The 27,054-nt window shown below is 41.0% G+C and overlaps 8 protein-coding genes and 4 long non-coding RNA genes across 13 annotated transcripts in view; 3 read left to right on the forward strand and 9 right to left on the reverse strand.

Moving 5' to 3' along the window:
* LOC145708042 (uncharacterized) overlaps nt 1–655 on the forward strand; it is a 1,058-nt gene extending 403 nt beyond the window's left edge. For both annotated transcript variants that reach the window (XM_081785660.1, XM_081785659.1), the window contains exons 2-4: nt 1–105; nt 146–312; nt 355–655. The exon at nt 1–105 is cut by the window's left edge. In XM_081785660.1, coding sequence (XP_081641786.1) covers nt 75–105; nt 146–312; nt 355–636 — 480 coding nt within the window. In that variant the 5' untranslated portion in view covers nt 1–74 and the 3' untranslated portion in view covers nt 637–655. The remainder of the gene's footprint in view (nt 106–145; nt 313–354) is intronic.
* Nucleotides 656–678: 23 nt separating this feature from the next.
* Nucleotides 679–1,311, reverse strand: LOC145708044 (uncharacterized). Its single transcript, XR_014134796.1, has 4 exons — nt 1,233–1,311; nt 1,067–1,190; nt 779–1,025; nt 679–737 (listed from the first exon to the last, which is right to left on the reverse strand). It is a non-coding gene; the product is annotated as an uncharacterized LOC145708044 (long non-coding RNA).
* A 572-nt stretch (nt 1,312–1,883) lies between these two features.
* Nucleotides 1,884–2,495, reverse strand: LOC145709067 (uncharacterized). Its single transcript, XM_081786752.1, has 4 exons — nt 2,407–2,495; nt 2,221–2,361; nt 2,069–2,179; nt 1,884–1,935 (listed from the first exon to the last, which is right to left on the reverse strand). The coding sequence occupies exons 1-4, from the start codon at nt 2,445–2,447 to the stop codon at nt 1,884–1,886; spliced, it is 345 nt and encodes a 114-aa protein (XP_081642878.1). The 5' UTR covers nt 2,448–2,495.
* A 1,522-nt stretch (nt 2,496–4,017) lies between these two features.
* LOC145709463 (uncharacterized) lies at nt 4,018–5,492 on the reverse strand. Its single transcript, XM_081787149.1, has 3 exons — nt 5,138–5,492; nt 4,503–5,095; nt 4,018–4,461 (listed from the first exon to the last, which is right to left on the reverse strand). The coding sequence occupies exons 1-2, from the start codon at nt 5,354–5,356 to the stop codon at nt 4,766–4,768; spliced, it is 549 nt and encodes a 182-aa protein (XP_081643275.1). The 5' UTR covers nt 5,357–5,492; the 3' UTR covers nt 4,018–4,461; nt 4,503–4,765.
* A 362-nt stretch (nt 5,493–5,854) lies between these two features.
* On the reverse strand, nt 5,855–6,396 carry LOC145709068 (uncharacterized). The gene is made up of 2 exons (XM_081786753.1): nt 6,210–6,396; nt 5,855–6,172 (listed from the first exon to the last, which is right to left on the reverse strand). The coding sequence occupies exons 1-2, from the start codon at nt 6,270–6,272 to the stop codon at nt 5,855–5,857; spliced, it is 381 nt and encodes a 126-aa protein (XP_081642879.1). The 5' UTR covers nt 6,273–6,396.
* A 294-nt stretch (nt 6,397–6,690) lies between these two features.
* LOC145708298 (uncharacterized) lies at nt 6,691–7,260 on the forward strand. The gene is made up of 3 exons (XR_014134819.1): nt 6,691–6,794; nt 6,848–6,976; nt 7,025–7,260. It is a non-coding gene; the product is annotated as an uncharacterized LOC145708298 (long non-coding RNA).
* Nucleotides 7,190–7,904, reverse strand: LOC145708297 (uncharacterized). Its single transcript, XM_081785955.1, has 5 exons — nt 7,846–7,904; nt 7,727–7,809; nt 7,560–7,681; nt 7,421–7,518; nt 7,190–7,336 (listed from the first exon to the last, which is right to left on the reverse strand). The coding sequence occupies exons 1-5, from the start codon at nt 7,858–7,860 to the stop codon at nt 7,199–7,201; spliced, it is 456 nt and encodes a 151-aa protein (XP_081642081.1). The 5' UTR covers nt 7,861–7,904; the 3' UTR covers nt 7,190–7,198.
* A 300-nt stretch (nt 7,905–8,204) lies between these two features.
* Nucleotides 8,205–10,022, forward strand: LOC145709486 (uncharacterized). The gene is made up of 5 exons (XR_014134895.1): nt 8,205–8,608; nt 8,958–9,215; nt 9,257–9,338; nt 9,384–9,448; nt 9,584–10,022. It is a non-coding gene; the product is annotated as an uncharacterized LOC145709486 (long non-coding RNA).
* A 197-nt stretch (nt 10,023–10,219) lies between these two features.
* Nucleotides 10,220–12,169, reverse strand: LOC145707081 (cytokine-inducible SH2-containing protein-like). Its single transcript, XM_081784560.1, has 4 exons — nt 11,886–12,169; nt 11,396–11,603; nt 11,027–11,150; nt 10,220–10,712 (listed from the first exon to the last, which is right to left on the reverse strand). Exons 1-4 carry the CDS (start codon nt 12,003–12,005, stop codon nt 10,316–10,318), a joined length of 849 nt encoding a protein of 282 aa, XP_081640686.1. The 5' UTR covers nt 12,006–12,169; the 3' UTR covers nt 10,220–10,315.
* A 2,582-nt stretch (nt 12,170–14,751) lies between these two features.
* Nucleotides 14,752–15,458, reverse strand: LOC145707370 (uncharacterized). The gene is made up of 4 exons (XR_014134749.1): nt 15,259–15,458; nt 14,994–15,218; nt 14,879–14,948; nt 14,752–14,831 (listed from the first exon to the last, which is right to left on the reverse strand). It is a non-coding gene; the product is annotated as an uncharacterized LOC145707370 (long non-coding RNA).
* Nucleotides 15,459–15,507: 49 nt separating this feature from the next.
* Nucleotides 15,508–20,451, reverse strand: LOC145707368 (uncharacterized). The gene is made up of 18 exons (XM_081784887.1): nt 20,300–20,451; nt 19,911–20,260; nt 19,738–19,817; nt 19,609–19,693; nt 19,438–19,564; nt 18,902–19,045; nt 18,482–18,688; nt 18,316–18,353; nt 18,004–18,275; nt 17,508–17,644; nt 17,271–17,413; nt 17,167–17,230; nt 16,669–16,885; nt 16,391–16,591; nt 16,169–16,348; nt 15,968–16,039; nt 15,761–15,921; nt 15,508–15,720 (listed from the first exon to the last, which is right to left on the reverse strand). The coding sequence occupies exons 2-18, from the start codon at nt 20,237–20,239 to the stop codon at nt 15,595–15,597; spliced, it is 2,583 nt and encodes an 860-aa protein (XP_081641013.1). The 5' UTR covers nt 20,240–20,260; nt 20,300–20,451; the 3' UTR covers nt 15,508–15,594.
* LOC145707369 (uncharacterized) lies at nt 20,451–24,317 on the reverse strand. The gene is made up of 2 exons (XM_081784889.1): nt 21,947–24,317; nt 20,451–21,315 (listed from the first exon to the last, which is right to left on the reverse strand). The coding sequence occupies exons 1-2, from the start codon at nt 22,014–22,016 to the stop codon at nt 20,825–20,827; spliced, it is 561 nt and encodes a 186-aa protein (XP_081641015.1). The 5' UTR covers nt 22,017–24,317; the 3' UTR covers nt 20,451–20,824.
* Nucleotides 24,318–27,054: the final 2,737 nt, after the last annotated feature.

Raw genomic sequence — 27,054 nt, forward strand, 5'->3', positions numbered from 1 at the left:
TAGAGCGGATAAAAAATGCGCGAAAAAGAAGCAGATCGGTTGACTCAGTCGTTAGTAAAGAGTCAAATGAAGCGATGACTCTTGGTCGCAGTCGTCCCTCTACGGGTAATGACCCTTTGAGTAACAGAAGCTCAATTTGATTTAGGAATGTTCAAATTCGCGAGAACGCTCGGCGACATCCCAGCGGCGATCTCGTCATCAGTCGACGGAAAATCACCAGCGCGAAAGCTAGTCACGAGGACGAGCACAACAAAACTCAAAATTTTACGAAAGAATGAGCTCTCCTTGGCGATAAGCAAATTCGCAAAAAAAGTACGAAAGGAATAAACTTACTTGTTAATATAATTGATTTAGCGTTGCTCAACAACACGACTCGATGAGGATGAGGAACTGTTCAACCCTTGTCCACTAAAGAAGATGTCGAACACTTCGCTTTCTTGTCAGCATTTAAACTGCTCATACGCGTCTACTGATGGAGGTGTCTCATCAGGAGGCGCTACCACCGGCGACTCCGGTGGTGGAGACTCTCCAACATTGCTCCGAGCGTTTTCGTTGTTGTCGATCGACGACGGCATTCACATGTCCGTATATCGAGAAGAAACCACTGCAGAGCCTTCGACTGAAACTATCATCTAAAAATAAAGAAAAATTAAGACTGTGGATTCTTTGAACCATGTCCTGAGAGCATTTGCATGAACTCATCGCCCGAACAGATTCGAGAACTTGCAATTTGAATTCTGAAATTCACAATTAAGCTGGAAATAACTTTTTATCAGACCTTGATTTAAAAGAGTTTCTGGGCTGAGCTTCTCCAGAGAAACATTGTTAAAAAGAGATTTCCCTCTTGCGCAAATTTCTTCCGATGAATTAGCATTATTGATATATTCTGGCAACGTTTATCGAATTATAAATAAAAATACAGAGATAAGGTTAAACGATCCTAATAGTGGAACAAGACATTCTTGGTTCATTGTCGGGTAGTAAGTAAAGTTTTCGGCTTCCATAGTGTAGTATATTTCATAACACTAGAAATTCATCTGATGTGCACTTATAATTCTAGTCATACCAGCGATAAGGTTTGTATAGTTGAGTATCGCTCCGATATTTTATTTTCGTTAGTGTGATTCGCATGTTGATAGACAAACAAGAGCGGAAGAACAACTATAAAAGATAGCGTCCACGCTCCTAAGCTTTAAAAATAAATTCAAATTACTGTCCTTGCGCTTGAAAACCTTAGTGAGGCGGATTTTATTTTTGATGTCGTGCGCGGTCTTAGTGCCATTGCAGAGCTTATTCCAAAATATCGCTCGGCTAAAATCATGGGTACACGCTTTAAGATAATCTGAATTATCAATCGCAAGGGTTTTCCTTTGTTCGTCTCGCCCTAAGAGGCTTTTTATCACAATATGTGTGACCCGTAACTGAGAGTAAAGTAACAAACAAAATGTTCGCCATATAATTGTATTCGCGGAGGAATCGCTGTCCCATGGCCACCTTGTCGTAATAGGTTCCTTGGACATCTTCAACTTCATCGTGGTTTACCTCGTAGACTAGTATAAGATGGTGATAGAAATACAATAATATTTTTACTAGCTATTGTGCGTTTGCTAATATGAAAATGTAGTAAAATAAGAAATTAAAGTAAATATAAGCAACGTTCCTATAAAGGCGCGAAGGAATGAGCTCAATCCATCGGTGATACCAATCTGCAGGACATAGATTTTGTGAGCTTAACGTCAGACTGATAGAAACAATTAAGGTTTCACCAGAGCTCACCAGATTTAGTAAATGAGCTTCTTGAAGTCAGTATCGAGTGTATAAGCTTCGTGTTCTACTTTTGGTTGTCAAATGAGTGCTCAATGCTTATTGAAAGGCAATCTCTTTTATTGGCATTGAAACCTAATCAGAAATGTTCCAATGACACCGAGGAGAATTCTATAATATAAGTACCACTATTAATTAAAATATCCTTAAGGTGGTCGCAAAAAAACTAACTTTTGATGTATAACGTCCACAGATTTCATCAAAAGCTCATTTTTTTTTGCGACCATCCTTAATATTCTCAAACCTAACGATATTCTGTATCAGCTTATTCCGAAAAAGCTCTTTGTTGCGCCTGGTTTCATCTTCGAGGCACGTATTGTCCATGATGCTGCTGTTGGTGTTTGGAAAACAGATCCTAAAAATAATTTTCTCTTGATGATGACATAAAGAACAAACTTAGAGAAATTCCTGCTATCATCAAGCTCCATTGGGTAAAATGTACAGAACATCTGCTCTAGGGAATAATCTTCGTAGTAATCGTTTGATAAATCGTAATTTAAGGGAGCACCCATCAATTCGGACTGACTAGGAGAATCGCTGAATTTTTTTAGAGATCTTCTCGTTAAAATTAAATCAACTTACAAGAAATGCGACTGATTCACGCTAATTGAAATATTGTCCATTTTCTTCTGGGGAGATAATCTAAAATATAAGCTCTCTTAATCTTATTTGATTTATTTTCTCCACAGACGAGGAAATCAGAGCTCAACCTGAAAGCTGTCAAAGTAAATTTGTTTGTGAAGCTACTATCAGACTGAATAGCCCATGATCAATAGCAACTATTAAATTAGAAGTTGTAAAATCCATTTCGCCGTGGATCCGAAATGGAGCATATATTGTCAGAGACAGACGAATCAGGATAAACTGATTTATAAAATGGTTCGAGGTCGTAGCCCGCTGTGGATAATTTCCTGCTTAAAATATTTATTCTCTTTCAAACTCAAGACAGTTAGATGCAAAAATCCAGTATCACTCAAAGGAAACAGGATAAATGAAAATGACATTCTCGGGACAAAAACCTGACCCCCATGTTTCTTGTGCTTATCTTAAAGCCCGTGATCTGGGGAGTCAAATGGTATAGGTAAGGGGTGTTAGTCATCAACTATGACGTCATAGGGCTACCTATTTTGGTCAAAACCTATGTAGTGCTATAATTTTTAAATGAGCTTATAAAAGTATATTTATCTTGGGCTCATTAGAAAGAGCAGCTCGAGATCTAGGTCGGGAGGGGAAAATCGCGGTCAACCACCCGGTAAACCACGCGGTCAAAATTTTGAAACCGGCCGGTTAACCTCGGTTTATAGCTCCCGACCTAGATCTCGAGTTCCTCTATCGAATGAGCCCAAAATCAAAGTAACTAAATAAGTCCAATAAAAAGTTATGGCACTACATAGGTTTCCCCCATAAGGCCCTTATTTCGACCAAAATGACGTCATTATCTATGACTAAGACCCTTAGTTATATACCATTCGACTCCTTAGATAATGGGCTTTCAGATAAGCACTAGAAACAAGGGGGTCAGGATTTGATCCCGAGAATGACATTTTCATTCATCACAGAATGCTATCAAGGGATTAATTCCAACATCACGTAACATTCCTTTTTATACATTTGTGGCCGCCAATAAAGGACTCCTAAATGAATTGAATATTTTAATAATTTATAATTCATCCGAAACTGAATATCTCGAACTTAAAAATTTTAAGCCCGTTGAAAGGATATTTTATTCATAGTCAAGGTTCGTGACTCCCTAATAGATATTGTCAATATCATATTGACCCATTAAAAATGTTATCTTAAATTTAGCTACCTTATTATCAAAGTGAAGAAGTCGCGTTCGAAGTCAAGTGCAAGCTCGTCCCTTTCCGAAAATCATCGAAGATTCCTTTTTCAAACTCCAGGATCAATAGAGATTATGGTTCTTATTCAATTCCACGTCCGAACTCTCTCTAAGTGTACGCCTAATTCTAGGAGGACATTGATGATCTCTGGATCTCGAACTAATAGACGTTGAGTGAAAACGCAAACGCCGTGATGAGTGTGGTTTTTAAGCCGTCGCCACAGGAGCGCTATGGGTGCTCTTTCACAAACCAAAATTCGGTTCTTTCTTCTGGGTCCTCTATACGCCGTACAGACAAATCGTAGCACATACTCGCCAGCCCATTAACTAATTATTACACAGTGGAGCCGGACTTCACCAAAAATAGGATTCCCAAAGTTTAATCGACGGAAAGTATTTCTTTCCACTAAGCTCGAATTGAAGTGCTATTTCAATTGTTTTCATTGGGAAATGCGCGACGAAAAAGTTTATTCAGTGAGGTAGTTGATTAGCAGAAAGAAGGAACAAGTTAGTTGATGAAATTGGGGGACAAAAACTGACAATGTTCTGAGCTGCATGGTCCTGATGACATGTCTTCCTCTTTCTTGCAAACAATTACCGAGCATTTCAGAAATTGCTGCTGCAAATCAGAACTAAGTGGATTTGAAAGGTCATAAAACTGAAAAACTGTATACGACCAGCGATCCTGCAACGAAACAGCACATGTTGGACCGTGCGAATCTGAGAAGTAGAAAGGAAATCGCCTCAATTTCACGTAATCGTCCGCGCGTTGTTCGCTGATATTGAACAATTCATAGCTAGAGTTCATATTAATTCTAACGTAATACGATAGTTATACCTGAGCCCAGCCTCGCTGAAGACTTCACACTGATTGACTGTATAAACAAGGTTTGATAGAGCACTTATCGGCTCCACTGCGAAATACAAAGTCTCTCCCACTCGATTCAGCGCGGCAGCGTCCATCTCTTGGAAAGAACTGGTTGAATAAGTCGTTATTTTGAAGTCAAATGATCCTGCTTTAGTTCCATCGAGGGACTTTGATGCGGAACTCAAAGGCTGCAAAACTACAGGCCTAATTGAAAATATCTGTTTTTATGAAAATCAGCCTTTCCTGAAATTGAGAGAGTTCTCATCGATAGTCGAGACTGTTTCGTAGGAACAAGAAAAGGTTTTATCGATTTGGGACATTATCGATACCGATTTGGAATCATCAACAACGGCTTTCAGGGTGTTCGTGAAAATAAGGTAATTGCTTTCCTCGTCGTATTCAAGAGTTGTCCCGCAACCGTCGAGAGGAACATCGACCCGGAGCATATTCCCAACTTGTCTAATTTTGTCTCCACAGTTTGGATCATTGAGGGCAACTACAGTCTCAAAACTGACTGATTCTGATTTAAACCAAGCCACCATGTGGGAGTTAAAGCATTCAACCTTATTTACAATTGATCGATGATTATAATGAAATCAATTTACCCGTTCAACAGCTCCCTCTTGCCGGCAAGTGGTCCGATCTTCAAGATAGTATCCAGTAGGGCATTCGCAAAATCCGTCATCGTTGCAAATATGAGAGCATCCTGCGTACTGGCAGCTCCATTCAGGCCTCTCACAGATAAATCCATCGGTCTCTGAAGTAATATCCTCTAGCTGAACAGTTTTGAAAAGATTCGCGCCGTAATCGAATGCGATCGCCATATCTTTATTAGAAGGCTTTTGGTGGATTATAGCACGTTTTTTTGTGAATCTCTAGTTACTAAAGCCACTCCTTTAGTGGAATATTTTTTGTAAACTTGGCCAAGGCCATATTGAGAGCGTATGCAATAGCGTTTGAAGAACAGTCAATATCATTTTCTTGGCAGAGTTCGCAGATTAGACGCTTCTGTCGTTAAACATTCACGAAAAGTGATTTTCTTTCGAACTCTGTTCCTTCGGCCCAACCAAGAGTCGGATTTATGCTCAACCCAAAAGGGACGTTTTCAAGTGTATCTATACAGTAAGTACCGTTCCAGTAGCACCACCCACTGAGGTCTGAGCGCGCGCGATATCCAGTTATCAAGGAGCCACGGTATTGACTCCCGAAACTACCCTTGAGCTGGTAAAGTCGCCCATGCGCTTTACTGTAATAGTCCAATATTGTACTGTTAGCATGGTTCCGTATTGTTTAACAAAAATTGAATGAGCATTTTCGAAACCTTAACTGCATCCGTTAATTTCAGAAATCATGGAAGACCCATCATTCCACGCTAAAACCTCCTCATTGAAAAGTCTTCCCCCAAGTAAGGAGCAGATCTGAGACGCTTCATCAAAGTCAGTCTTGATGTTGCAAAAGCTCGTGTCGTACTTTTTGCCATCATTTGAAGGGAACTCGTATATGTCTCCAAATGTTCTATCCCAGCTGCATTTTCCCTTTGTGAGTCCTAGATACTTCATTGCGCCCGTGCACTGGCCGCATTCGATCTGGTGATCTGACCAAGTGCAGCACTCGTTAGATGCAGGGTCATCTTTCAAACTCTGAAAAGTTCTACTTTGCTTACCATTCATTCTTTACCTGTAACATGATTCGGTCATCGCAGATGTAAGTTTCATTCTGCAGGAAAAGCTCTCCTGGCATTGTCTTCAAGTCATGGCATAAGAAAATATCGAGATCTCTTGAAAACGCATCCACAAGAATCTCTCCTGGTGACTGAAACTCTTTGGATGAAAAAATCAAGTGATTTTCCGAAAATGAGGGGAGAAAATTGAATCCTTCGGCAATTTTCATTTTATAATTACTGAGATGATAATTATTAAATTTTATCGCAAAAGATTCGCAAATTCAATGACATTTGCTTTTGGGAACTTTCGGAGAATTTTCCGCACTTCCGTTAATCGTTAAGTGAGAAGTTATGTCTCGTAACTCGTTTTGTCTAATTTTTGCGTTGATGATGATAGATCAATAGGTGGCGTATTGGGTGGTGTAACAATAAAATGATTAAATTATACGATTACTAATGCCGTCTTGGAGCCAGAAGAAATTAAGCTTGATTTTCAGAATAAAAAATGACCTTGACTAGTCAGGTGTGTGTACTCGAAGCTGTTCATGTAGAGAAAGATGATTTCAAAGAGGAGAAGAGCGTTAAAAAAATTAGATTCGGTTTCTTATTCCCTCATAAATAATAATGACGGAGGCGATTCATCTATTCCTAGGGGAGACAAAAGAAGGAGTTGACTGCGATCGCCCGAAAAGTTGCATCATAAGTCAGAGAAATCTTGTTGCAATGTCAGGCACATCACCGAAAATATCCAGCTACACCAAAAATCACATGACCTTCGAGGGTTTGTTCCAAGCAACCAGCGCGCTTATCAAGTATGACATTCTTTTAGATTATGTGGCTACGCCTCTGCCAATTTTTCATTTCGTTTTCTGGCTATTTGTGGTGGCTTCAAGCGTATTTATGGCATCTTTATGGACATCTTACGGACGGGTACATAGTCTGCTAGAATCACTACTAGTTGCACATCATCATAAAAAGCAATTTTCAGAGAGAGAGATAATTTTTATTCTTGGAAGTGGAAGTTCATCGCAAAGATGAATTTATTTGAGCAGGAGCCAGTGATTTTCTTGAGGCCTGGTCCAGCTCTAGATCCAACCTGAGCTGTCATCGCTTGTCCAGGCGAAGAACAGAAATCGAATGTCTGATTTGTGTTTCTCAATAAAAAAATCGCGAGCCAATGATTGAAATAATGTAGAAATAATGTTGTAATAAGGTAGAAACAAGCCTCAATGATTCCGATCGGGTCGCCTCGTGGATTTCCATTGGATCCGAAAGGCCCATGTACTGTACCATTTGTCGTTTGAAAAGTGATCTGCCCGATCACTAGCAATAATTTACGAAAGAGAAGCGCAAGTACTGTTTACCCTTATGCCCTTCAAACATGATTCGATTGCCCCAAACTCTTCCGATTGATTCTTTTGGTCCAAGATGGAAAACTCTCCGAGTGCCTCCGTTTCCTCCAATAGACTGTTTCGGTCCCTGATTTCTTTAAAATACACTTTATTTATATGCCAAGAGTGAAAAAACATACTTCTCATTTCCAAACTTTAATCCATCGACTACCCATCCGGCATGAACAATGACTTCCTCTCTTTGATTTGGATGCAAATTTATCTAAAATCTTAAAATATCTATGTCTAAAAAGTATACCGTAAATTCTCGCATCTCTTCTCCTCTGCTCGAGAATCTTTCGAATGAAATTAAGCCCAAAATTTATCTTTCACGGTCTGTTGTCAGATAATAAACGGAAGATTGATGAATAAATACACTGCTCATTCGAATTCATGATTCTTCATTTCCACACATGAAAATACGATTTTATGGTAGAATTTTCACCTATTTGCCATGATATCAACAAATATTTTTTGATAGCGTCACGAAAAATAGAAAATTGAAGGTAGCAAAATGTTAGGGTTAGGGTTAGGATTATTATATGTACCTTTCGAAAGATCCTTAAGTTTTCCGTTCTTGGTGGATATTTCATCACTCTTTTTGTTTTCTGTTCAGCATACTTTTATAAATAAATCTTCAGATTCTATAATATAAATTTGATTGTGCTTATCACGTCAAAGTTGCGAGCAACACATGCTCGTTAGTAGCTGAGTTGCGTCTACGTAAAGACGGAAACGAAAACTAGTATTTCGGGATAGATGAAAGGAACTCGCAAAAAATTACGCGAAAACAGTTTGTTCCGCAGATGTTCCTTGTGCTATTTGGCGAGCGCGAATTTATAGCGAAAGCTCCGTCACTCGCAAACTCAAGTGCCTATCGCCGATTCCAGAGCACGGCGAAACCACAGAACGACTCATAGTAATATTTCTCCCGAGATTTGAAAAGAAGAAAGGGCGTTAGTTGAGGCGAGCGTGGAAGAAATAAAACGATGAAAGGCGGTTTTCTAACCGTTGAACCTGATGTAAGTTGGTTATCATATAAAAGATAGGTCATATTATAAATAAACGCAGGCCAATATAAAATAGCCGAATTTTCCTGGTGATATTCGAAATTTTTCATTTTACCTATATTTTCGAAGACGAGACTTCCAAAATTGAAAATTCTGTTTTGAAAAGAATCCTGCTGAATATGTTCTTCTGATTTTATGAGGAACCATTACGAGAGGAAACTACGTCCATGACCTTACAAAGTCAGATTCTGACATGATCGTGGCTTATCACTAGTATCAGCCGTTGCTCAAATATTCGGAGCACTTTCGACTTTCACGAAACAGGCTCTAAGGCGTTTTTTCCTGAATTTCTTATTTTTAGGAGGAGGAAATCACGAAGGTTGAAAAACGCTGGACAGTACGAGAAAGTACGAGATACTCGTCAAAACGAAAAATAACAAATTTTAAAATGTCACGCCAAACCATAGGGAACTGATTGAAAGCCACATCCGAATAATATATTTTATTGCAGCTTCTGTGGTAAGGCTACGGAATAACCATTTCTATGTGTGTATATCAAAAAAAGCTGATAATGGCTACTATGCGGCGCGATTAACGACTCGTCCTTCACGAAATAGAAGTATGATTTATTTTCGAATGTTGATGGCAAAATATTCATAGCAACTTCATTCGGGCAATCCTCATTCGGTCTGTCGACAGATATTCCTCATCATCGTCAGCCTGTTTTTGAAAATTCGTTCAGGTACTCTAAAAACATTTTTTATAAATAAAACATAACTATATTGAGATTGAGCCCAGACTCGAAGCCAGACGCGGAAACGATTAGGAACGTGATGAAGAAAACCATCTCCGGTAAATTCCTTTATTTTTTCCTACACGAGTCCTGCGCTAGTTTTAATCCTTTCTTGCTAATTTTATGAGCTCACAGAGTCTCATACGGGAGTTAGGGTTAGAGTTAGAAAGTAGCATTAATATAAAGATCAATAGACATTGGTAGCCGATGGTCGTCATCGTTCCCAAGCACGAATGGGATGACACTGCAGATAACAAGGAATCTGAATATCAACTTGAAGCAATGTATACCCGGCCGATATAGATTTACGATACAAACATACGTTTTTGAAAAGTGTGGCCAGGGAATAGCCGTTGCATCTTCTTTCCTTTGGGACAAAAAGGGAGTGCTTCTTAATCGAATTTAATTGATAGCGTTATACCACAAAACAGAAAAACTTCCAAAAGAAAATAGTTTAAAAAGTTAGAAGCTCTATCAGACCGACAATCACTTCAGTGTGAAATATGAAAATGAAGCTCTCATTGTCGTTGCCCTTTGTGCCTTTGTATATATCGAATAAAATGCTTGTGATCCTTCATTATCAGAGGTCGTATCACCAGTTGAGGCGGCACCTTCCATAAGCGAATAACTGTTTTACTAACTGTTTTACTTGCATGCAGACTAAACCTCACGATTCAGACCAAAAAAATGTTCAAATATGATGGAATCGGGCAGCTACTCTCAATATGCGCTAATTCTAACCATTTCTTTGTCTATAATTGCCCACCGCAATGTTTGCAATTGAATCTGAATTTATCAACTCGAGAAATAGAACGAACAAGTTATTTGGATACATGAAATTGAATTGCAATTTATTAGGAGGCAGGTCTGGTATTAACGCAATAAAGACGCTTTGATAATTAAGATAGCATTAATGAGGTAGTTGTTTATACAGAATAAGGATATTGCTTCACATATTCCAGACTCTTCTGATCACAGAACTGCCGCAAGTTGAAGCGATTTACAGCAAGACGAGACAGATGAGCGAGACTCGGAACTTTGACGAATAGGGGCTTCTCTAGGAGTGAAGGCGTGTTGCTTTTCTGAGGCATTCCAATGGTCATGGAAGCGAAAATGTCTGCAGTTGATTGCTCTTCGGAGATGGGTTTCTTGGAGTAGCTGGTGTTTCGAGCAAGGTACGCCATTCGAATGATGAGAGATACGATGCACGGCGAGCGGGGCGAGACTACACCAGAGGACTCCAGTCGAAAGCAACCCTTCGAAAACAGAAGTCTCACGGATGTTGGCCCTTGCACAGTCATAATCGACAGGGAGAAGAGGTACCTGAGAAAATAGCAACTTAAAGTTCAAGATAGAGTCCCAAATTTGGCGCAATTGCCTTTTGGGCTAGATTTTCTAGGCCGACTGGACGTGGGCGCCCGACTACGACAGTTTGTTTTCCACCGCGGATTCTTTCGACGAGGATGGCATCTCGGAAATGTCCGGGAGCTCGTGAACTATAGAATCGGGCTCTTTCTCTGTCTGACGCGGACGCCTCGCGAGGTCGCAAATCGGATTTTTGGCAGAATGGGACGAAAATGTTCGCCATGGTTTGTAGTCTGCCAGGGTGGTTTAGGGGTTCTCCGCTATTTTCTCACCTTCTATCTGATGAGTCTCGGAGCAGGAAGGTGCCGGGTGAACATTTTGAAAGCAACTCGGCCGCCCTTGATCCAGTTATCGCGCCCCAGTACCAGCAAGTCTCACGAAGCACGGACAAAGCAGCTATATGGAGGGTTAACACACGTTCAACGAAAATTCAAAAGTGTTTGTCGGGTGGTGTTAGTTTCCGAATTTTCTCATAGTACAACGGTAGATTTAGGGAAAAGGGATGAAACCTCTAGAACAGCGCACTAACCGGAATCGTCCAGTGTGGCCGACGGGCTCGTCTCCTAGTAAAACCCACACGTCGCAAGAGAGACTAACTTTAACTAAACTCAACGATTCGCAAAAACCCTCCAGTACGAAACCTTTTACAGTGAGTAGATCGACTACGCGTTGTTCTTGGCGCTTGCGTCGCTTTTCAGCTTTGTGTCGCTCTTTTTCTCGATCTTTGAAGTTGTCCAAGTGGGTCTTGACTTTGTCGAGCTCATCTAACTTCGCTAGACTTCCGCAAGAGTTGGCGAGGCGGATGTTGGGCTCGCGTCCGATTCCGCGGGAGCAATAAGCAGAGCGAACCTAAAAGTCTCAGTTACTCGAATTGGTCTGGCTCTGATAATGTTCTAAAATGCGACAAAGTATCAGCCATCTGAATATTAATTTTAGACGCTAGAGTCGAGTGCGCTAGGAAGTCTCGCTTCCTTTTTTGACGTCAAAGAATGCTAAATTATCAATGCAACCTCGTGGAAAACTTAATATTCGATGCGATCATGAATGCTTAACACGGGAAATCCTTTTTGGCGAGTTACCAACGCTAATGGCGCACGGCCAAGTTCAAATTCTCGTTAAAAAGACACTTACCGAGCAGTTGCCAGATTCTGAAGGTCGACGGGGATTCTCTTTCCTTGGCAGGTGCATGGAAGGTGGCTCGGAGGCCTGTACCCATCCGACAATATCTATTCCACGTCCATGGGTCTTCATTTAGAAGTTTGTTTGTCGACTCTACAGTGTAGAGAGCTCTCTTTTGTTACTGGTTCAGGGGTGGACGAAAAAAAAGTCCAGTTCTCATCGGAAGAGAATTTCCCAGCTAGGTTTTTCTCTCAACTGGTTTTGTAATATCTGTCTAAGAGAAGAGATCTCCTCGTTTTGAGCGTCTAAACAGAGAGAGCGCTTTCATCGCGCTTCACTCTTTGGCGCCGCGGAGGAACTAGGAATACGCGCCGCCCACGCCAATTCCATTGAACGACCGGACCAGGGAACCGCCGTTCACCCCGTAATAACTATTGTAAATCACATAACACATTAGACAGCATTTTCACCAGATTTTTTTTCACCACACGGGAACGTTTATAAATGTAACAATAAGCAACAAAAATGGCAAAATGGATTTTAATTGCTCTATTTATTTTAACCTGGCTCTCTTTCAACTTTTGCTCTAAAACTGTAACCTTTTTACAGTAAGTAGATTTTTTAAGTGCTTACAATCTCTTCAATATATATTTATGACACACAGGACTACATAAAAATCATAAATATCTTTGCTCCCACGTTGGGAATTTTATTTTTAAACGAATAATTTAAGTATTACGAGTTTGATAAGTGTTAGAATCACCAAAGGTTATTTGGATACCTTGATGATGAGGTATAATTCCTTGTATCGTGAAAAAAAAAATCATCAAAGATAACATGAAGAGGGTATATTTTAATAAACGGGAAATCTAATTTTATTTTCCAAGTGAAACTGATGTTTTTCGTGACAATAGGAGATTGATGATACAAAAAACATTGCGAAATTGGGGTTACAAGGCAATAAATTTATTAGTTGACAGACCGAGTTGACGATATAAACATTATAGCAGAATTCTAGATTATTCACCGTTATGAAAGACTTTGATATAAAAAGCCAATCGTTGAAATATTTAAAGGGTTATTATTAGAGTTAGGCAGCCAAATTTAGGCTATATGAGAGCCATTATCATATAAATGTGAACTTTGTTGCCGAGGCAAATGTACAAAAAATGTTCAAGTTAGAAGTTTAAAATAGTTAATTTACTAGCGACTGCGTTTAATTAAAACGATCTTGGACAGGTGAATCGGAAATATGCGAGTTTCGGAGGGCAAATTTTATATAATTGTTTTTGGTCAATATTGTTTTTTAATTACAATTGAACCTGGCGAGCGGCGGGGAGAGTTGTTGCGTGGGCTAGTTCAAGCGTAAAGTTCTGGCGAACGGAGGGTGGCGGAGAGCGTAGCTGCGGTGCGAAACGGCGGAGGTGGAGCCAGGCAGCGTAGGCTACCCCGATTCCGACTCCTGCGCGCGCAACCGATCCCACGGAACGACGCAAGAGTGAAAATGTTTACGCAACTGTTTATTACATAAAGAAAGATCGCACTTTTAAAGATAGAGCTCCCTGCTTTCGCTTCGCGGATTTCGTCTCGTCTCTTCGATACGCCCTTTGAGGTTGCCTTCACTTTATAGAATCAGTGCATAAGCGAGGACGAGCTACTTCACAAATTTAAGAAAAAAAATTCGGTCCTTCTTTTGGAAGCTTCTTTCCTGTAGGAAGAAGCTATATGGGAGGTCATTTGATCAGTTCTTCTTTTCTTAAAGTTTTTTTTATAAATATTATTGTTGAGACCTCCAAAAACATATTCTATCAGATAGAGTCTTTCTAAAACTTTTCCTTTTCTTTCACTTCGAGAGATCTCAATTTACCAAGAACATTTCCTAGATCTTGGTAAAACTATAAATGAGTTTGATTAGTACTTCAACAGTGGCTCATTTTTGTATATAATATATATATATAACCTACATAAAAGCTTCTTCGTTCTCTTATGATGCCAGCGGAGAGAGGCGAAAAGCACAAAACTGAACGTTAGATAAGCTGCGACTTCTTGAATTTGATAATTTGAAAGCGCACTTTCATACCGAGAAATATTAATTTCATTTGAAAACAAGAGCTGGCTCCGCAGATTATCAGCAGTTCTCTTATGTACATTCCGTGGATGCAACTTTTGACACAAAGGGCTAAGTCTGCTAACGACAGCTCAACCTTCTCTTTTGCAACTAGATAAGGAATATCTTCAAGTGAATAGTTTCCATTGAAATACTGTAATTGATTGACCGCTCATACGCATTAGCAATTCAATTTAATTCCACTCAAAAAAAAAAGAGTTATAGCAAATAACATCATTAAATAATCATTTATTCATTTTGAATGTTTATTCGATACTATCTAAAGACGTGAGCATTTTTTTGACTTTCTGTCTCTCCCTAATGTCCAGTGATTTCGACTCGTCTGATTCCCGAATCCATTTTGCGACTGTAGACGCCTTGTTTCCAATCCAATCTAAATAATCATTATTATTTATTTCATAATGGCTAATTCAATATTGCGCCAAAAATAAAAAAAAATCCCGAACCTTCCGGGGTCGCAAACTTCCGTCTCACTTGCGGTGAGATCTTTTCAATGAATTCGCCCGACTCGATGATCTCCAACACTTTTTCCTCGCGGCTTCTTCTTGGTAAAACCTCCGTCGTCAGCTCTTCTACTTTCTTGACTTCATCTGAGGGCGGTACAAGACTATTCTCCGATTGTCTCAAATCATTGTCTGGAGTGCCCGGTTTAATCTCGATTTCAGGCAAAATTCTTCTTTTTCAGGGAATAAAAAAGAGGAGTAAAAAATGAAACCATTTTTGCTTGAATAAAATTTTATCCTTTTCCTTCGAGATCTCGGAGTTGCCAGTGGACTTTCAGAAATTCCTTCTCGAGAACAGTTTCGCCTTGGCAATTTTGGAGTACACGGCTAATAATATTCGTCTTTAATTCATTCTGGCTTTAAAGAATTTTTACATTTGATCGTTGTTTTCTATCTTCTTCCATTCTTCCTTTTACTCCTGCCAATTTCTCCAGCAGCGAATCACTAAACAAGAACTTTCCATCTCTTGCAGATGATTTTTCTTCCTACGCTGTGGAAGTTTTCATTTTCGAATCGTTTTCATCATTCTGCTTTCCGAAGAATTTCTCTTTAAAACCTTTCATTTCTTCTAATAGCGCCCGCCGGTCGAGTTGTCGATCCTTACCCGTCAGTATCACAGAAGTCACTGTTAGAAGATCTTATTGAAAAGCAAATTTTACTTATTGAGAAGTAAATTTTTGGCTATTCTTTCCTGTGGAAGCTGACACCTTCGTGCTTAAAAAAGCTTAAGACCAAATAATTACTCTGCGCTAACTTTTTCCGATTTGACATATTGCGGCTTCTCTCTTTTCTAAGTTTTCTCTTGTGATGTTCTAGTCTATTTTTATAGAGTCGCAAAATTCTGCGCTCGTCTAAAAGGTGTAGATAATCATTAACGCTAAAACTTAGCAAACCCTAAAAGAGTTAAGAGGTGAGAAAATAAATTTTCTTTTTCTGTTGAAAGCCGCCTAGAAGGTCAAGGAGAATGCGACTGGTAGATAACCATATAATTGAGTTGAAGAGGAAGAATTCCATACTAAATGATGTTTTTATATTTACAAAGTGCCACAGAGTCCAATTTCAGATGGTTCAATAATGATATGGCATGAAATTAATCAATAGTGTTGAAGTCGTCGAGCTCAGCCGAGTTAGACACTGCTGTTGATTCGCTTCCCTCTCCTCGCCATCTAGTCGGTCTTCTACGATTCGCTGGTCCGGAGGGTCTTGAGATAGACGGCTTCGCAGTAACGTTAACAAGAGTCACCATGTTAATTTACCTGTGAAGATACTTGTGCCGCTGTCTGTGAGGTGGAAGTGGACTCGATCGGCTGTGTATCCGCTCGTCGGTATTTTCTATCTTTTGATGGAGGTCCGGCTGAAAGAATTCCTGCAACCATGCTCCTACGTTCGGCCAAACTATCCGAAATCGAACTCTTTCCTAAAAAAGAGACACATTATATTCTGCGAAACTTACAGTTACTTACGATCATTGCTCTCAGCTTTGTTTCGCAAAAAAGTAGGGGCCATTTTTAAGCTCTGTGAGCGCGCAACAGAACCTTAAAATCTTTATTGATGAAATCGCAGAACACTAAGTTGTGTTTTTCCACAGAAATATAGACAACCATCTATATTTTTTCTGCTGATAGAAAGGCATGAAAAATTGTCCGATTCAACAATTTTTTCACCTTTAACTTGAGCACCTGGGCTTCTCTGATTGATAGCGTTCGCAGTTGCCGTCGCCGGCGAGTTCATCGGTCCGTTAGAATTTCGAAGGAGCTGAACTCGTGAATCCCGGCTCGATTCGAAGATTGAGATTCGGTCTCGAAGACTGTCCGCACGTTTGAGATTGTCTTTCTCAGTTTTCTCTGAAGCGAAGCACTTGATTGTGGTATAAAATTAAAAAATACCTCTTAGTTGACGGAGTTGACGAGTTCGCTCAGCGACAGAACAATCAAATCCTCTCTGAATCTCTTGCTCCTGAGTTTGAGTTAGGTTCGGGGTGGATCCAGAGAAACGACTAAGACGCTGGAGAGTGGACAGCTTCGAGCCGACAGACTGCTTGGGTTGCTGCTGCTGAGCACTTCGCCCTAAGTTTGCGGCCGATTCACCTGAAACACGATCAATAGCCAGCCCTTTACCTTCATAAATATTTCATCCAGGCGGTAGGTTATAGTTACACTCTTACTCTTTGGTATGCCGTTGCTTTGGACGGGCTTAGGTTGCGTCGCAATGTTGTTGGCAGTGGCGGACTGTCCGTGGCTATTATTTTGTAATGTCGGATTAGACTGGCGTCTTGGCTGGGCTGTTTGAGTTCGATTAGAGATTTGAGAGCCGACAAGATCACGCTCGATCAATCCAGGATTAGAATCTCGGGAAGTCTGCCGATGCTCGTTTTCCATAAGCTAGGCAAACTGTTAAGACTTGCTTTGCCCAGGTACACTCAATTTGATATCATGCTTAATTGCGAACGATATGAAGAACCATATCATATGATAGAAAGTGACTTTCAAATTGATTCGAATAAAGCCTGCAATTCAATCACGTCACCTGAACTTTTACTGGATTTATTGAACTAAATGTCAGGTTATCATCACGCAAAAAGTAAATTTTTGCGATGGTGAATGAATTACAGGTTAAATTCGCGCTAAAACGCTAGGGTCGGCGTATCTCCCACAAAATATACCTTTCGTTCGAACTGCTGCAAAACTTTGGGCTTGTCGAAGCCCATTAAATCTCCTCCTCTCGATCTAAAGTTTATTACTAACTGACTACTCTGATAACACTTACTTGCTGGCGAAGGCACGCATTTCAGATGCTGAAGTATCGGTCTTCGACCGTGCGTACTTCCGCGATCTTCTTGTTTTTGGAACGGGTTCTTCTTCATGTCCTCCGTCATCGGTTGTTTCTCCAGCATGAGCATTTCGTTTTGCCTATTATAATATGTTATGAGTTATGCCGTATTGCAGATCAAAATAAATTAATTGTCTCAAGGTCACAACTAACCATTGTCAATTATGACAGTACCTCAAGCTGTTTAAATCTCTTCATTCGCATTTCTCTGCGTCGTCTTGCCTCGCCATCGTCCGAATCAAACGCGCGTTCATGTCCTTGTCGTGCCTCTAATTTAACAGAAGGCCCTTGCTTATTTTCGCCAAATCGCACTGAATCATTGGTCAATTCTTGTTTTTCGTTGACTTTTCTTGGTCCGACATTCTCTTTAAACTCTGTGATACTGTAAAGCCTCATCTGAGAGCAAAATGCGACGCTCTTAAATTCTGAAAAGTGAGCAGGAGAACTTTCTTTCCAGCTTTATTTAGCGACGCAGAAAAATTCAAGGACTATGAATATTTTAAAAGACACTTGGATCGCGCTAGGTGCACGCCACCAAAATAAGTGTGCTGGGGCAAGTGTCTTTGTAAGCACAGATCACACTAAGCTACTGAGTTAGAATGCAGCCAAGAAAAAATTGTCTTCCATGATTTCAAAAAATAAAAATGCTTTGCGAGTTAGACAATAGTACCGTTTTTGCTGTTATCGATTGGAGTTTTTGGAGTTGCAACTTGTTTAGGCGATGGATTGAAGCTTCCTTGCAGGGAAAGATTCGACATGTTTCGCAAATTTTGCATTTGAATCGATTGTGTCTGCGGGGGAACAGTCGGCGAGGGAGCTTGCCCGTTGATTTGAGAAATAGGAGATGGCCCAAAAGCGGATGAAGTGCCATTTACAGCAAATCCAGAGGCAGTTGCTCCACTCTGACCCCATGGAATCGGGCCGTTTAGGCCAGGTACGTTCCTGGGCACAGTAAAATCAGAATTCATCTTATTAGAATTACCTCGATGCGCTGAGTCCTCGCGATCCAAAAAGAAGAGACTAAGTTTGGCGATGAATAATTTTAAAAAGCACAATCAAAAATAGAAAAAAATGATTGATGAAGGCGTTAATGAAAAACATTACAAAGAAATGAGAAATGATGGAGAAATATGCGTATCAAAATATACCGATTTGTCAAAAGGTTTGATCGTCAGTTCCTGGTGAAGTCCAGGCAAGACTTTGTTTTCATCGTCAGTTGTCAAGTCGGCGGCGTCAGAAAGAATATCTCGTGAGAACTCTTTAGATCGCTCGCGTCGAACCAAGTCAAACGAAGACTTTGGCCGAACCGAAGTCAACTCGTCCAAACGAGATGTGGAGCTTGAAATCTGACGTGACTAAAAAAGAAATCGAGAGTTTATATAAATTAGCAGAAAATTAACTGGTGCAAAAATAAACACTACTGTGAATCAAGTGAGAGCGTAGCTAAATTGGTGCTTTTACCAGTTTATTTGGGCGAATAATTTTTTGCGGATATTTGACGATTTTTTTGAAAATATTTTTCGTCTAAAAATAATCGAAAAAAATGAAATCTTAGATAAATATCGTACCATTTGCAGCGTATTTTGCTGATCAGGATTTGTGGAGCAGAGCTGCCTTGAAACAGTTTCGATTTGTTCAAGAGCGTTGTCCAAGCGGGAATTCAACTCGGCCGAGTTTGACTTAGGAGTTGAGAGGAACTTTCCTTGGTTTAGCTGAAAGTAAATAAGTTTTCTGACGAAATTGCAGAAAATACGCCTGGTCTGGGACGGTCTTAATCAGCCAAAGCGTCCCAAACCAGGATTATTTTCGCTCTCGCCTCTGGCGCCACTTTCATATTAAAAAGGACCCCCCAGGCGTGCGCCTTTGATCTTTAAATGGCCCGACCGTCCCAAACCAGGGCGTATGATTGACAAGGAAAATCAGGTTTTGCTGTATAAGGAAGTGTAGTCACATGTATCAATAGCAGTCCTAATTTGCTATTGATAACTCAAACATCCTTTCGCCCAGTGTCCACTCAAAAATTAATTCTCCTAATTCAGGTTTCTTTTATAAATATGTGTCCGTATGTCTCTGCATTTAACGATATATTCAACTAAAATCTTACCAAGTGGATTTGCTGCAATAACTGATTCTTCTGCTCCTCGTAGTTGAGACGTTCTCGCTCTGCGGCCTTAGCCATTTGGCATTTCTCGTGACGCAGCTCCTGTACCTTCTTGTGAAGCATTGAAACTCTAAAAAGAAGAGATAATACCGATACACGATTGTTATCGACTACCTCGAATCGACCGTTCCCCCGTCTTCTATCCACATTTTCTCTGTTCTCTGGAACTCGTATATCGTCTCATGCAATTGCTTCATTTCTGAACAAAATGATGAGCCTAAAAATTTAATTCCAAGGACAAACCAGCCATCCATAGTGTACGTTGCTGTATAAACTCTTTCTCCAGTTCATTTCGCTTCGCTTCTTCGCGCTTCAATTCTGCTCTTTCGAAGCGTTTTAGGCGCGTTTTAAGATAACATATTTCAATGCTAGCTGATAACTATTTTAAGGTCATTGTAGGTGTTTTATAACGTTTCCTTAGCTGCTCTAAAATGCCACGAACGTTTCGCAGCACTTGCTGAGAGTTTTCGGTAGCTTTGCATCGCGCAAGAAGAATTTCTCGCTCATGCTGCCATTCTCGCTTACGTTGAATATGTTTGCTACAGCAGGGCTCATCATCACTCTCCCAATTATCAATATTGGGTTTCTCACTTTCACAAAAATTCTCCTTTCCTAAAAGCAGGCCAATCGTATCGATCATTGGCTGGATATCATCAATTCGCTGTTTGTCAAGCACTTTGACATTCTCAGTCGATGGAAATTCCGGTATTGCAGGAAGTGGACGCGATATTTGGGGGAGAGACATCCGTCGCTGAGTTTCAAATATCTGAATCTGGCATAATGCAGTTTATCACATTTCCTCCACCTTTGCTTCCCCCTTTTCGAAAGCTCTGACTCGCTCCGCTGAAAGGGACCTGGAGCGAGGCCGTGACCGCGGTCTCGATTTCCGCCGTGGTTTCGGTTGCGGAAGAGAAGACGTCTCCGAGTTCGATTCCGACTGGGGCTCGGCATCTAATGAGCTTCAAATGAGTTCGAATTTGGAGGAAAACTCATCATCAACGTTCTGTTAACTGACAAATTTTGACACTAAGTACAGAACTTTTCCTTTTATCGACCGCCCGTTTCCTCAATCTCGATTGTCGACGTGTAGGAATTGGTGGAGGAATCAGCACTTTGACGAGCACTTCTGCTTCATAAATATAAATGTCAGGGAAAAGGCGGAAATTCAAAGCTGCGGCAGTTTCCGTGTCTGTCTCAACGCTCTGGTTAAGTGCTTCCTCAGGACGCAACTTTAATGCACGCTGTTTTTTCTTTCGTCCTACATGGCTTTTAGTGTCCTCGGATGATCCAAGCTCGAACTTCTTGATAGTGTCTTTCTACAGGATAACTATTATTTATAAACCCTTTCAATTTTTCCTCTTGAAGTATCCATTCCTTTTGCCGAAAGGCGTGGAGGCGTTGGCGACCGATCTAAGTCATGCCTTGGAACAGGCGGAAGAGATTTCGAAGATCTTGAAGCAGGTTTTGATGATCGACTCCTACTGCTCTCTCGTTGTTGCGATCGCCCCTCCCTTTCTGTTTTCTCGGCTTGGTTTTCTTCATTGTCGAACCATTTAGTTCTTTCTTCCAGCAGCTGACAATCCTGTTCCCTTGCTAGAATTTTCACTCTTTCTTTGCGCTCATGTTCTTTCTCTTCGCGCTGGCGGCGGACCCGCTCTCGAATAGCGCGAATGCTCTCTTCCGCAGCGTCAACAATTACTTCGTATTCAGTCGCATACGCTTCTGAGCCGGTCTCGTCCCCACTCAACAGTCCAGCAGATATACGTGAACCTCCTGATTTCGTGCGGCGTCTTCTCGACGAAATAGGGCGATTTTGGGCCTCTAAAATTATCCATTAAAATGATCATTTCACCGAGTAAAAACCGGAAAGAAAAATTATGCGGCTAGATAACCGATTTGATGAAGCTGATAATTGACACGGACGTTGTAATGATGAAACAATCTGACTTTGAAAACTTTCCAAAATGTTACTTCTCGGAAACAACTAACGCCATTTCCAAATTGAACTGCTCAACTCGATAACTGTCCGTTGATTAAAACGCAAATACGCAATTTATTCAAAACGGAGGCGCCAAATGCGTTGTTAGCGGTCGTTTAACGTTTGAGTGAGAAAAAATATCTAAGCGAAAAATGCTATACTTTGTTGGTAAGAAAATTCGATCACTCTAAGAAAAGTTAGAAATGTTTGCGAATAAAAGATATTTTCACAAGAAGGTCAAGTTTTGGCAGAATTCAAGTTCTAATTGAATTTTTCCTCGCCACCATAAGTGTGGTCACTCAATGACAAAACAAGTCCACAGCGCGGCGGCTTCGGGGAAAATATCTACATCCGTCAACCACGAGGAGATGTTTTGGTCGGAATCATCATATAATGACAATTTAGAACTCCGCTTTTCGCTTATTAAAAACATAAATGCGCATCCGATTGACTTGCTAATAAGCATGGGCTTACCTGGCTCTGAGTTGTCTGTTCCGCTGAAAAAGTCTCTTATGCTGAACCTCTTCCGCTGAAGCCATTCCATACTCTAATTAGTATCCTGGCGATGAGTGTTGAACTTAAACTGATTTAAAAATATGTTTTCGACATTCGAAGTGAAAGATATTTAAGTGAGTGTGAGTGATGAGTCCTTGTCTTTTGAGCTGCTCATAGAGATTGGCGATCTCTCTCGCTGAGCGTTTGCGACTAGAAAAGGCTGAAAAAGGACAACAGACGCTATCAGGAGCTAATCCATCGAGTGACCCAACCAGCTCATCGCTGATAAGACTTTTGTCCTTATTTGGTCATTTTTATAATTTTAAGCCTAATGAACGTTCAGAGTTGATTGTCTGCGTGTTTCCTTTCTCATCCCTTCCTGGTCCTCTCGGTTGCCGAGTCGTTATTTGTCGCCACGCCAGAGTCTTCAGTCAAACGTTTTTGCGGATCAACATTTTTACTTTTATCCTGAAAAACTTCGCTGCCTGACCTGTTCATCAAATTTTTATGATCAAGGCAAGAGAGCCCAAGGTCAATATCTGCAGCGCTATTTATTGAACTTAGCGAATCGAACTTTCTTTCACTGGTTGAAATCCATTCCAAATTAATTTTATTTTGATTCATTTTTTTCAGCCAGTTTCTTGGCACTGAATTGAATCCCTGTTGGTTAATCACTGCTGGAAGACTTGTTGGTCGAGTAGCTCTTTTTGATGATAGCACTTTACTGCTAATCTTTGCAGAGTTTGAACACGCACGTATGCGACTGGGGTCTATTTTGTCCTTCGCAGACAAAAGGCTTCAAAATATATCTTTATAAAAAATATAAAAATAGTTAAAAGCCGTTTCAGGGACGTCTGGGGCGTGTTCAATTTTAGATCGTGCTGCTGGAGGATCATCTACTATCTCAACTTCCAAAGACTTGATTGAAATATTTTCATCATCAGAAGACGCGTTTTTCGATGCATCTAGTTCTGATATTTCCATGCTCAAGCTCGAAGTGATTGCAACATTGGACTTATTTTCAATCTTCAACATTTTCGATAGAAGGCTGGGGTACACAACAGCTGATGAACTCGGACTGCTCAAAGGAGACTTGAGTTTGTCTGTTGGTCCGAAAAATGGTGGGAGACTTGGAGTGGCCGGGGTGAAAGACTCATTCGAGTTTTCGGGGAGTGATTTCGATAAAGGAGACTGCGGGTTAGACGATTTTCCATCAGGTGTACAAGGAAGTTTCTTGCTTCCTGCTTTTGAGGCAGAGATCTTTCGTTTTCTCGTCGTCTCATCAATTATGTCATCGTTCTTTAAAGAAATCATTCGTTTGTGCTCAACTTTTGCCGACACACTTTCTTTCGCCGCGCATTTTAGATCTAAATCGCCATTCTCAGTGATCTCGTTGATTTTTGTTGGTATTGAAAGTCGCAAGTTTGTATCTTCCTTGCTTGTTTCTACGTCGTCGACGGCTGTTTTCTTTGACCTCTGAGACTTTCGCTTCTTGCTCAATCTGCGCTGGATAAAGCTCTCTTTTTTCTGTAGCAAGACATCTTCTTTTGATTCTTCTTCTTCGAAATCATCAGGTGGCTTCTGATATGGTTATATACGCATTACGGTTGCTAAATAACAATCATATCAATAATGAGCAAATAACTTTTGTTTAACCATATTCTCTACTTTTTCTGGAGTCTGATAAGACTGGCCTGGGAGCCACGAACGGAAAGAGCTCAAGATGGACGAGAAGTTATTCTTGATGCTTGAACTGTCCACTCCTGAAGAGCCTTTTCTCTCACGTGTCATAATAATTTACTCTTCTCGATCGTATTTGGGAATAGAGAGGATGCGCTGTTTTAGAGAAATCATCAAAATAAGACAGTCATGCGTAAGATGTGACAAGTCCTTTCCAGGAAAATAATAAGTGCATGATCAGCGCAATCCATGAACTTGAGCGTAACGGATTTCATCGCATCCGTAGCTGCAAAGAGATGCATTTGAATATTTTCTAAGTCTGTCGATTGATAATGAATTTGGAATAGGCCACAAACGACTGCCTCTCGACATTCGGTTATCGAACTCTGGCCGCAAACGGAAGGCTGTCGTCAGCAGAGGCCACTTTCACACCCGCGCACCCTCAAAAGAGGATAATTATCAATTTCAAAGGGCGTAATTATGCATAATTTTATGAAAATCTGAACAATTGAATTAGTTTTTCCATTGACACGTTAGCAGTGTCGGTCCGTTTCTTTCCGGAAACAAGCGTCCTATTATATAGACCCGTCGTGGAAATGATTTTGGGAAATTTGATTATGAGAATTTTCTTAATTCGGAAATGTGAGCAGCAAACGATTTGCGTAAGAAACCAGAAACATTTGTCGGACAACTTCTAAATGCGCCTCGTTCTCGGCGACGCTTTGAGCATATCGTGAACATAATTTGATTATCACCTCATGACTTGGCCATGTTTTTACAAATGAAATTTCTTCTCATCAAAAGCGATTAGTCGCTAATTTGCCATGTCCAGAATGTAGGAGTCAATGTGCAAGACGAATCATACGTTTCTTTGTGTTAATGTGGCCCAAATTACATAAAGACACGACTGTCGATCGACCCTCAATCAAAGTTCATTAAAAACTAAATAGCTCAAGCATTCTAAGATTTTAAGACAGAAAGAACAAAATCAATTTAGCTGTCAGTATTCCATAGACTATGGACGGCCCATAATGATTTATGATAATTTATCAATAAACGAAAGCTCTAGACATAAGTTTTATCAAAGTAAAATGTCTTTTCACCGATCGAAAAGCCGGCAGTCTGTTAGACTTAGTATTTAAATTATTATAAAGAAATTGTAATGTAAGACTTCCAGGAAGACTGACCGACTGTAAATGCAAATGGAACGTGCGCAACAAGGTCTAAAATGTCATGAAAAGCGTTAGACATTGAGATTTAGTGGGGTAGGCCATGGCCCGACCCGGATGTGGACATCAGTTCTATTCTAATCGTGACAGGGAATGATTTTGGACCGTCATCACGGCCCCGTCAATTTAAATATTGAGTGAACCGCCTTTTGCAATAAACCTTAACTTTATCAGGCCATCACTCTGTTCCTCAACAACTGAACAAATCGAGAAGTTAAGCAGACGTCATCGGAAAAATCAGCCGACAAAGATTCCTTTGCCATAGATAGGGTGAACGCACAAAAATCAACTTTTTTCTGCAATGTCGGTAGAATTGAAACTTGGCATGATAAAAGATCATGCAAAAGTTCTTAATTAAATTTTTTTTTCAAGGAATTTTCTCCATGTTTTCAACCTTTTTTGGCTGTCAAAAGATAAAATTGACTAGCGAAGCCAGAAAAAAAGGGTTGATAAGTTAAAATCAATTTAGGCTTATTCCTTGGCCCTTTTTACATCTAAAAAATTAGTAACGAAGAAAAAACTCTAACGGGATCACTTGAAATTTACATTTATAATTCAAAATTTGTTTGTTTTTATCAATGTAGAAGTCCTCCGGAGGACTTTGAACTGTCGGAAGACAAATCAATTAAGCTCTTTGAAAACATTTATTTACATTTATAATAAATTGATATAAAATTTAATCACGTGGTCCTTTGGAGGACCTCGGAGGACCTCGGAAGCTGGAGGAAATTTCCTGCTGGAAGAAAAATATTTTTTTTGCTGAGTTGAGCTAAGCTGAGTTGAGCTTCAAGCAGGGTTAAGCTGAGCAGGAATGAGCTGAGCGGGCCGTCTCAGCCCCGTTCCTTGATTTTTAATTTAAGGGCTTGACGGCCCTTCGGGCCGTCTCAGCCCCGTTCCTTGATTTTTAATTTAAGGGGCTTGACGGCCCTTCGGGCCGTCTCAGCCCCGTTCCTTGATTTTTAATTTAAGGGCTTGACGGCCCTTCGGGCCGTCTCAGCCCCGTTCCTTGATTTTTAATTTAAGGGGCTTGACGGCCCTTCGGGCCGTCTCAGCCCCGTTCCTTGATTTTTAATTTAAGGGGCTTGACGGCCCTTCGGGCCGTCTCAGCCCCGTTCCTTGATTTTTAATTTAAGGGGCTTGACGGCCCTTCGGGCCGTCTCAGCCCCGTTCCTTGATTTTTAATTTAAGGGGCTTGACGGCCCTTCGGGCCGTCTCAGCCCCGTTCCTTGATTTTTAATTTAAGGGGCTTGACGGCCCTTCGGGCCGTCTCAGCCCCGTTCCTTGATTTTTAATTTAAGGGCTTGACGGCCCTTCGGGCCGTCTCAGCCCCGTTCCTTGATTTTTAATTTAAGGGGCTTGACGGCCCTTCGGGCCGTCTCAGCCCCGTTCCTTGATTTTTAATTTAAGGGGCTTGACGGCCCTTCGGGCCGTCTCAGCCCCGTTCCTTGATTTTTAATTTAAGGGGCTTGACGGCCCTTCGGGCCGTCTCAGCCCCGTTCCTTGATTTTTAATTTAAGGGGCTTGACGGCCCTTCGGGCCGTCTCAGCCCCGTTCCTTGATTTTTAATTTAAGGGGCTTGACGGCCCTTCGGGCCGTCTCAGCCCCGTTCCTTGATTTTTAATTTAAGGGCTTGACGGCCCTTCGGGCCGTCTCAGCCCCGTTCCTTGATTTTTTAATTTAAGGGCTTGACGGCCCTTCGGGCCGTCTCAGCCCCGTTCCTTGATTTTTAATTTAAGGGCTTGACGGCCCTTCGGGCCGTCTCAGCCCCGTTCCTTGATTTTAATTTAAGGGCTTGACGGCCCTTCGGGCCGTCTCAGCCCCGTTCCTTGATTTTTAATTTAAGGGGCTTGACGGCCCTTCGGGCCGTCTCAGCCCCGTTCCTTGATTTTTAATTTAAGGGCTTGACGGCCCTTCGGGCCGTCTCAGCCCCGTTCCTTGATTTTTAATTTAAGGGGCTTGACGGCCCTTCGGGCCGTCTCAGCCCCGTTCCTTGATTTTTAATTTAAGGGGCTTGACGGCCCTTCGGGCCGTCTCAGCCCCGTTCCTTGATTTTTAATTTAAGGGGCTTGACGGCCCTTCGGGCCGTCTCAGCCCCGTTCCTTGATTTTTAATTTAAGGGCTTGACGGCCCTTCGGGCCGTCTCAGCCCCGTTCCTTGATTTTTAATTTAAGGGGCTTG

This window comes from Oikopleura dioica, chromosome XSR, assembly GCF_907165135.1.
Source record: "Oikopleura dioica chromosome XSR, OKI2018_I68_1.0, whole genome shotgun sequence".
Taxonomy (NCBI): domain Eukaryota; kingdom Metazoa; phylum Chordata; class Appendicularia; order Copelata; family Oikopleuridae; genus Oikopleura; species Oikopleura dioica.

What these genes read in the sequence shown, in the direction of transcription:
- LOC145709067 (XM_081786752.1), bottom strand. Translation starts at nt 2,447, where the DNA reads ATGGACAATATTTCAATTAGCGTGAATCAGTCGCATTTCTT. An exon ending in GTGAATCAGTCGCATTTCTT is followed by an intron (nt 2,362 to 2,406) that starts GTAAGTTGATTT and finishes AAAAAAATTCAG; the next exon opens with CGATTCTCCTAGTCAGTCCG. An exon ending in CTGATACAGAATATCGTTAG is followed by an intron (nt 1,936 to 2,068) that starts GTTTGAGAATAT and finishes CTTATATTATAG; the next exon opens with AATTCTCCTCGGTGTCATTG.
- LOC145709463 (XM_081787149.1), bottom strand. Translation starts at nt 5,356, where the DNA reads ATGGCGATCGCATTCGATTACGGCGCGAATCTTTTCAAAACTGTTCAG. An exon ending in AAGAGGGAGCTGTTGAACGG is followed by an intron (nt 5,096 to 5,137) that starts GTAAATTGATTT and finishes ATTGTAAATAAG; the next exon opens with GTTGAATGCTTTAACTCCCA.
- LOC145709068 (XM_081786753.1), bottom strand. Translation starts at nt 6,272, where the DNA reads ATGCCAGGAGAGCTTTTCCTGCAGAATGAAACTTACATCTGCGATGAC. An exon ending in ATGACCGAATCATGTTACAG is followed by an intron (nt 6,173 to 6,209) that starts GTAAAGAATGAA and finishes AGAACTTTTCAG; the next exon opens with AGTTTGAAAGATGACCCTGC.
- LOC145708297 (XM_081785955.1), bottom strand. An exon ending in TTAAAGTTTGGAAATGAGAA is followed by an intron (nt 7,682 to 7,726) that starts GTATGTTTTTTC and finishes TGTATTTTAAAG; the next exon opens with AAATCAGGGACCGAAACAGT. An exon ending in ACCCGATCGGAATCATTGAG is followed by an intron (nt 7,337 to 7,420) that starts GCTTGTTTCTAC and finishes AACACAAATCAG; the next exon opens with ACATTCGATTTCTGTTCTTC.
- LOC145707081 (XM_081784560.1), bottom strand. Translation starts at nt 12,005, where the DNA reads ATGAAGACCCATGGACGTGGAATAGATATTGTCGGATGGGTACAGGCC. An exon ending in CAGAATCTGGCAACTGCTCG is followed by an intron (nt 11,604 to 11,885) that starts GTAAGTGTCTTT and finishes TGAGACTTTTAG; the next exon opens with GTTCGCTCTGCTTATTGCTC. An exon ending in CGATCTACTCACTGTAAAAG is followed by an intron (nt 11,151 to 11,395) that starts GTTTCGTACTGG and finishes CCCTCCATATAG; the next exon opens with CTGCTTTGTCCGTGCTTCGT.
- LOC145707368 (XM_081784887.1), bottom strand. Translation starts at nt 20,239, where the DNA reads ATGTCTCTCCCCCAAATATCGCGTCCACTTCCTGCAATACCGGAATTT. An exon ending in TATTGCAGCAAATCCACTTG is followed by an intron (nt 19,046 to 19,437) that starts GTAAGATTTTAG and finishes ATTTACTTTCAG; the next exon opens with CTAAACCAAGGAAAGTTCCT. An exon ending in AGAGATTTAAACAGCTTGAG is followed by an intron (nt 17,414 to 17,507) that starts GTACTGTCATAA and finishes ATATTATAATAG; the next exon opens with GCAAAACGAAATGCTCATGC.
- LOC145707369 (XM_081784889.1), bottom strand. Translation starts at nt 22,016, where the DNA reads ATGGAATGGCTTCAGCGGAAGAGGTTCAGCATAAGAGACTTTTTCAGC. An exon ending in AACAGACAACTCAGAGCCAG is followed by an intron (nt 21,316 to 21,946) that starts GTAAGCCCATGC and finishes GGATAATTTTAG; the next exon opens with AGGCCCAAAATCGCCCTATT.